Below are 7,733 nucleotides of genomic sequence, written 5' to 3'. Positions count from 1 at the left end.
TCACATTATTCACGAGTTATTTGTGCTCTGTGCTGTTTTCTTGTGTACATCAGGATGATGGCACACTTCTCATGCAGAGACACATCTGCCCGCGACCTCTGCGCTCGCCGGTGCCCCACGGAAGCGCGTGCGTGTGGGGAGAAGAATGGCGCTTCACTGACGTCAGTCCCCGGTGTGTCGGTGGTCTTTTGTCGGGTCCGTGCCTTATAAGTGAGGAACCCACCGAGTTGTCAGTCAGTCTCACATCCACCCAGGCGGAGGATACCAGCACCGGTGCGCAGCGCTCATCCAACCAACCAGCAGCCATGCCTCACTCCATGTTCCCGCTGTGCGTCCTGGGATTCCTCGCCCTCTCCTCCGCCTGCTACATCCAGAACTGCCCCCGAGGAGGGAAGCGAGCGCTGCCGGACACTGGCATCAGACAGGTGAGAGGACCACAATCCGTTCTGCCTATTTTCCATCCTCCGCTGGGAATTATCTTTTTTGTTATTTTATTATTCCTTGGAGCGGAAATCTCTCAAACTGCACTTGAGTCTGTTTCGATGGTGTATAGAGAAGTTAAAGATTTAAAATTAAGGAAAATCCAAGTTTGTAAAAGGAGGGAAATTTAATGCGGAATGGAATTAGAGGAATTTGGTTTGGTAGATTGTGCTCAGATTTGAAAACCCTGCTTTTTATATACTGGAAATTAGACAAAACTGTTAAGGACCACAATGAAAGTTAGTGAAATTAGCAATAAAATAAAAGACCAAATCAAAGTAAATAATATAATAATCACGATAATATTTATACATTTTTAAAACGAAATATATTAGCAAATTCTGTGCCTAATAAGAAAAAACACTCATTTTTGTAGCTGTGTAAAATTAGAACATTAGAAGATATTTACCTGAAAATGTCTGATAAACTTCTGTATTAGAGTTTATAAGAGAAATTACAACAGTAGCCTATAATTTGATGAATGTTTTCTTTCTTTATTCTCTTTCTGGAGAAGAGGCATGTGATGAATAGTCACTGAATTGAGATAACTAATGTGGGACATTATTTAAGAATTATAACAAAATGTTGATTAAATATGAGAGGTAGGACAAAGTAACCTTTATGGTCTGTAGAATAAAAAAACGTTTTGAAAAAGAGGGTTGACCAGTTGTAAAATGCCAGAATTAATGTCACAATATAAATAATTGATTAGGATTTAACAACCTGACTAATACTTAGATTTCCCTATTCCCCTCCAGTGCATGCCCTGTGGCCCCGGAGACAGGGGCCGCTGCTTCGGCCCCGGTATCTGCTGCGGGGAGGGTCTGGGCTGCCTGCTGGGCTCCCCAGAGACAGCTCACTGTGCAGAGGAGAACTACCTGCTCACCCCCTGTATGGCCGGAGGGAGACCCTGTGGATCTGAGGGAGGACGCTGTGCGGCATCAGGACTCTGCTGTAACCCAGGTACAGTCTCATCTGATTGTTTATCGTGTGTAGTGGAGTCTGTAGTGTCAATAAAGTTTCCTTTTCCTATTATTTTTCCCTTCCTCTGCTTTAATCCCTCCTCCTCCTCCTCCTCTTCTTCCTCATTCTCCTCAGAGAGCTGTGCGGTTGACTCTGACTGCCTGGCGGAAATCGAGGCCTCAGATCCAGGCCACGGCGCCGGAGGGAGCTCACCTGCAGAGCTGCTGCTCCGCCTGCTGCATGTGACGGCCAGAGGACAGACCGAGTACTGATCCTGGAGCTGTGGAGGTTCCTCTGCTCCTCAGGGTCTGGAGGTGCACCAGAAACACATCTCTGTTCCAATATCAACCCCGAGCCAATAAAACACCAAGTCAAACTTTCTTCTCTTAACCCGTCCTGCTCTGTTAATTTAGTATCAGTACAGACGCTTTATGATCACAGACGGAGAACTATCTTCAACCTGTTCACTGATTGGCTTCTTCTATTCAGATCCCTGGGGCGAGGAATCATGTTTCCATGTTTGTTCCCAGTTTGTAAATGTACATACTAATGCACATACTGTAAACAAAGTATTATCTATATGTTGAGCTCCAGTTCAAATGAGTAAGTTATGGCAGAAAACTGTAAATAAGTCAAACGCTGGAGATGAACATTGCTGCAGACGCCCACATGTGTAGCAGCTGAACGACGATGCTGAGCAGTTCATTCATGTGTAGTAGAAATGTTATTGATTCTTGGACATGGGAGAAACAATACAGACTGTATCATCAACACCTGTTGTCGTTTCTTATTGTCCTCGGACGTGTGTGTGTGTGTGCGTGCTTGTGTGTGTGTGTGTGTGTGTGTGTGTGTGACTGACAGTGGAAGGTATATATTGTCGCCCATTATAGATAACGTCTTTTGATTAATCAGCCATTATTCAACTAATCTGTTTTGATCAGTTGACGTTTGAGTGTCACAAATTTGTAGAAAACACAATATAAAGGTTCTATATGTGTATTTTTACTCTATATGGAGCAAACGTTAGTATTAGCAGACAGCAGGTATCTGGGCCAAGTCTCCCGTCTGCTGCACGGCCTCTCGAGTCCACACGAGTTGAACATTTCTCCACACAAACAGTGTCACATTTCACAGTTGTCTTAGGTCTAGACAACATTTTGTAACTGTTTTCTTCACCTGGATGCAGATCAATTAAAAAGCCAATACATTTAGGTTTGTACCGCCTCTAGTGCGCTCCACGCTGACTTGCTCACACCGAAGAAACAGCAACTCATTGAAGTCATATTATATCCTCTGGTCTTACCCAACCCCGGCTGAATGTCTTTACCAAGCAACCATCACCACCACCACCTGCTCCCAGTAAGAAACTGTGTTCTGCAAAAAAGGAACTTGCATAAACCATCTTAAATGTTTATACTGATACTACTAAGTACTAAGGTCTTGGATCTACTGCTGCTAAAAGGCAGATTAAAAGGTGGCTGTTGTAAATCATTGGTTGACACATCCAGCAAACGCATCAGTTGCTGCACTGTTAAATTGTAAAGCCCTTTCACTCATGTAGCACGCAGCGTCACCCGGTGTGTATCAACTTGTCTGATTCCAGGCCTCATTATCCTCTGTGTGGTGGTTGGAAACCTGATGTTTTTGCCAGATCCGATGACGGCTCGTCTGAACTGTTCTTCAGATTCACCTGGAACAGGATCCAGGACCTCCCACATTTTGACAGTTGGCAGTTGCGTGTTTTGACTGATTTAATAAGTGTGTGAATTATCAAAGAACTTCACGTTGAGGTTGTAAATGTTAACGATGTGTTTTTTTTCCCTTTCGATTTCAGAATCCACCTTATTTAATCTCTTCCTGCCCCTTCTGCTTGAACTCCTGTTTATTCCCCTGCACATAGACATAGCCACACAATAATAACATAATGGCAAAATGCAGCCTGTCAGACATTATGAGAAGAGACACAATAATATTCATGCTGGAGGTTGAATCCTAATGGTTATCTCGACCTGAGCCTAACTACTGGTTGGCCTGCCACCAAATTCTATTCACAGATCTAGTTCCCAGAGAATGTATCCTACAGACTTGGGAGATCTTCTAACGTAACCTCTTGTGCAACAGTTAATTGAAGTTCATTGCACAATTCATGTTCCCCTCAGGATGAACTGTAGTTAACTTTAGTGATCCCTTAACTTCTAACACAGCACCACCCTCAAGTCCAGATTTTAATTTGTCCATTTCTTTGGTGTATTTCTCTTCTCTTCTCTTCTTCTAAAATCCATCCTACATTAAAACCTTTAAGCTGTAATTAGTTTTGATGAATCCTCCACTGCGGTCAAGTCAGGTCATAGTGGTTCATGTTAAAGACCGAAAACAAATCCTCCAGATTTAAGTTTCAAACCTGTTGCTCAGATGGGAGAGCTTCCTGTTATCTGCTGGATTTACCCTCAGGCCAAACATCACTCAGAAACTGTCACCTTTGACAGCTCTTCCTGCTACTGCACCAACTTTCCCAGCTCCAAAATAAACACTCAACACGTCAGTCATCTGTCATTTGTTCTCCCATAAAAACATTGTAATTGTCGTTAACATTGCACAACATGCAGCAGAGGTTTGAAAGCCACACGAGAGCTCGCAGTTACCACAGTGAATGAGAAACGTTTTCTTGACTGCTGGGCGACAGCTTCTGCAGTGTGAGGTCGACATATTGTATTTTTTTTTTTTTTTACATATATGTTTACTAGTTTTCCAACAGGTAATACAACACAAAACAAAACAAAAACAAGACAAACATTTGGCTCACACACATATTCAAATCCATACAGGCAGAAGATTCAGGGGTCACGTCCTATACAAGTAAGAAAAAATTAAATACAGATAAGTAAAATAAAAGTATACAGAAATAAAAGTAAATCAATTAAATGGTAAAACAGAGTGCCTCTTTTGAGGCAGAGCATTCTGAGGTATGATACAAACCCTCTTGTGAGAATGGTGGAATCATTCAGACCAACATGTGACAGAAAGGGTTCCCATGTTTTACGAAAGGCATCATCATTGCTGTGAAGTTTACATGTCAAATGGTCCAACACAACATATTCAAATACAACCCTTTGCCACTGAGCCTTGGATGGAGCTTCATCTTTGATCCAATTCAAAAGAATACACATTCTAGCACAAAAAGCAATCTGATAAAGGGTTATTATTACTATTAATGACAGAATCTTATTAATTTCCTGCCCTATGACCTGCCAAACCTGCTGTATTTTTCTACAATCCCACAAACAATGTGTCAGACCACCACATTCCATCTTACACTTGGGGGACATATTGTATTATTATCAGATGCAACACACACACACAACACATTTAAGTCGGTTTGGCCTTCGTTGAAACAGCAATGTTTTTCTCTACAAGAATTTGAGAAGAGAGATGTCAGATTTAATTTTCCTCTTAATAATAAATAGTTTTATGGCTCAAGGTTTAGGGTCTTCCACTAATTGTGCAACTAATTGTAGTTATATTCTGCAGCACCTGAATCCCTTTGCTTCAGTTTCCCTTTGACCCTGTTTAAATTTCACATAATCTTTGATGTGATTTACAGTAAATGTGACTTCTGGTTAATCCTGCTTTTCACGAGTCGGGGTGTGGAATCATCTGAGCGCTCCTTCAGTGTCCATCTATCAAATCAGATATACTGTGCAAAGAGGTGTCATTAAACCTGTCCGAGCCTGTGGAGGTGGAGCAGCCCACTCATCCTGTTTCAAAGCTTTGAACAAACAGATTACTGCAGAAAGTGAAAGTTACATTTGCTCTCACAAACACTTTCACTGTTTTGTTTTTTTAACTCAACCACAGCTGTATTACTTCATCACATCATAATTAAAAACCTTGGGGTGGTTTTGGTCCCAGCTGCAGTTTGTGTTAAGGTTCGAACATTAGATGAGGTGATTTTGCGTGTGTGCGCGTGTGTGTTGCCAGTATTTAAGCAGCTAGCCCAGATTTCCTCTGCTCATTGGTTCTGCCGTCATGGATCTGAAAGTTGCCTTTGTGGCTGTTTGCCTGTTTGCTTTGGCCATCACCTGCACTGAAGGTAAGGAGCCGTTAACTTTACCAATGCCCGTCTTAAAACCAAGCTTTACCTGTTCAGAAGTCATGGACATGCTTTTAAATTTAAATTTGTGTTTGAATTAGTTTCTATATTTAAGTATATTGAGATATTTAGATTTTCTGCTACAGAAAAGTGCAGATACATGTATTTTTTCATTACGGTGCATGACAAATACAAATGTTGCATACTGTTCTAGTTATTTATTCTATTTGCTCTATTTCAATTTTTTTGCTTTTATTATTATTGATGATGATTATGATATTTTTAATATTATTATTATTCATCTCAGTATTAAAGAACACCACTGCAATTGTTTTGGGGAATAGGGAAAAATAATTTTGGGAGGTTGAACATCACTGATAGCATCAAGAAACAAGAGAGAAAACAATTATTTGTGTGTTAACACTTATACTTATATGCACATAAGATTGTGTTTCCCTTACTTTGGCTCTTAATCTCACATCGTAGCTGCCATCCCAAAGTGCTGCATGACAACACCGAAGCATGTGCACAAACAATTTCTGATGAAGGTGGAGAAGTGGTACGTTCAGGAGGACAGGGGCGCCTGTGACATCTCTGCAGTGATGTAAGAGCAACGACGAGCCGCAGCCATTTGCTTCATTGTGATCATTCATTCATATCATCATTCATACGTTACTGATCTTAGTCAAGATCTTGTCATAAACGACAGAAGAACCGGATGAGCTCATAACCTGAACTGAGACTTTGAGTTACACGTGCCTGCTTTTATATTTACATTATTATCTTCAACTGAATCTTCCCTGTGGCTTCTCAGACTGTACGTGAAGGGCCGGGTGAAGCCCATATGTGCTCCTCTCAAGGTGAAGACGGCCCTGGAGAAACTGCAGAAGAGAAGGAAGAGACACAATCTGAAAGCAGCTCTCTGAGTTTGGGAATGAGAAACCTCATCTAACTCTGGTGTTTTCCAGTTCTGACGGTGATTTATCTTTTTCATCAAAAATGCAAAGAGCCCTGTACTGAACTGTTACTGAATTGAATCTGTATATTATGATAAGAAATATTGACATGTAAACTGGGATGTGGAGGCTGTAAACTGGGATGTGGAGGCTGTAAACTGGGATGTGGAGGCTGTAAACTGGGATGTGGAGGCTGCTGTTATGACACATTTGTACAAACACTACAAGTAAAACAAGAGCATGTGACACGTGATGACACTTTGTGAGGGATCTAAAACAAATACTGTAATTTAAACTGGGAAGTGAAAGTAAAATGCGCAGATCTGCAATGACTGATCCCACTGAGAGAAAAACTGCTGCAGACAACAAATACTATAAAAACTGTTGGAAAGTTTCACTGAGTTCATTTATTTGATTTATTCTGTTTCATTCCCAAGTGAGTGAAAATAGGTGAGAACCTGCATTTACTGTAACTGAGGAGCCTTTTTGTTTGCTTGGTATTTTACTTTTGTGTTTTCATCTAAGTATTTTACTCAAATGTATTCTTAATCCATCTGGACATTTTACTCCTTTATCTGTTTGTTCGTTTTCTAGGCTCATTTACTACATTTCTGTCTTTTTACTTGTGCTTTTGTTTAAATTAAAATGTTCCAGTGCTTCCTTCACCACTGGAAAACTTAGAGGCATAATCTCTGTTGAAATGACTATGAGTTACAACTCAATACAAAGCAGTAACAATAAAGTGCGAACTGGTGGAGGTGAAGATGAAAAACAAATCCAGATGTTTCCTTGTCGAATGTGAAGACTTTGCAATTCAACTGCGCCCTCTAGTGGAAAAAATCAGACCGCAGAAATACACAGAAACTAAAACTCTACACTGGTGTAAACATCCAAAACGATATTAATCATTTCACATTATTGATTCAAAACAGATCCAGCAAAAATATTTAGATCACCAGCAAACTCAACAAAGTGGAATGTGTTGAGCAGAGCAGACATGTGCAGCACAGATGTTGATTCAACAGCTCAACACACAAGAACCTACAGTGGCATGGGGGGGACTACAGAGAGAAGTTTGGTTTCTGCCTTTGTTACTTTATTAATATTCCTGTTGTATGACACGTGTCAGCCATTAATGTGGATAGTCAGCTGGTGTGTGGGGGGGGGGGGGGGGGGGGGGGGCTCAGCCCAGGTTCTCAGAAGACGGCCTGCTTTTCCTATGCTGTTGCCACACACTCGAGTTA

At 41.1% G+C, this 7,733-nt stretch overlaps 2 protein-coding genes across 2 annotated transcripts; both read left to right on the top strand.

The window, feature by feature from the left end:
* The first annotated feature begins 45 nt into the window (after window positions 1-45).
* Window positions 46-2,195, top strand: avp (arginine vasopressin). Its single transcript, XM_053421287.1, has 3 exons — window positions 46-425; window positions 1,239-1,443; window positions 1,579-2,195. The coding sequence occupies exons 1-3, from the start codon at window positions 72-74 to the stop codon at window positions 1,713-1,715; spliced, it is 696 nt and encodes a 231-aa protein (XP_053277262.1). The 5' UTR covers window positions 46-71; the 3' UTR covers window positions 1,716-2,195.
* A 3,112-nt stretch (window positions 2,196-5,307) lies between these two features.
* ccl27b (chemokine (C-C motif) ligand 27b) lies at window positions 5,308-7,265 on the top strand. Its single transcript, XM_053421288.1, has 3 exons — window positions 5,308-5,533; window positions 6,020-6,137; window positions 6,348-7,265. The coding sequence occupies exons 1-3, from the start codon at window positions 5,470-5,472 to the stop codon at window positions 6,457-6,459; spliced, it is 294 nt and encodes a 97-aa protein (XP_053277263.1). The 5' UTR covers window positions 5,308-5,469; the 3' UTR covers window positions 6,460-7,265.
* Window positions 7,266-7,733: the final 468 nt, after the last annotated feature.

Source organism: Pleuronectes platessa, chromosome 4 (assembly GCF_947347685.1).
Source record: "Pleuronectes platessa chromosome 4, fPlePla1.1, whole genome shotgun sequence".
Classification (NCBI taxonomy): domain Eukaryota; kingdom Metazoa; phylum Chordata; class Actinopteri; order Pleuronectiformes; family Pleuronectidae; genus Pleuronectes; species Pleuronectes platessa.
This window is presented reverse-complemented; position numbering and strand designations above follow the sequence as displayed.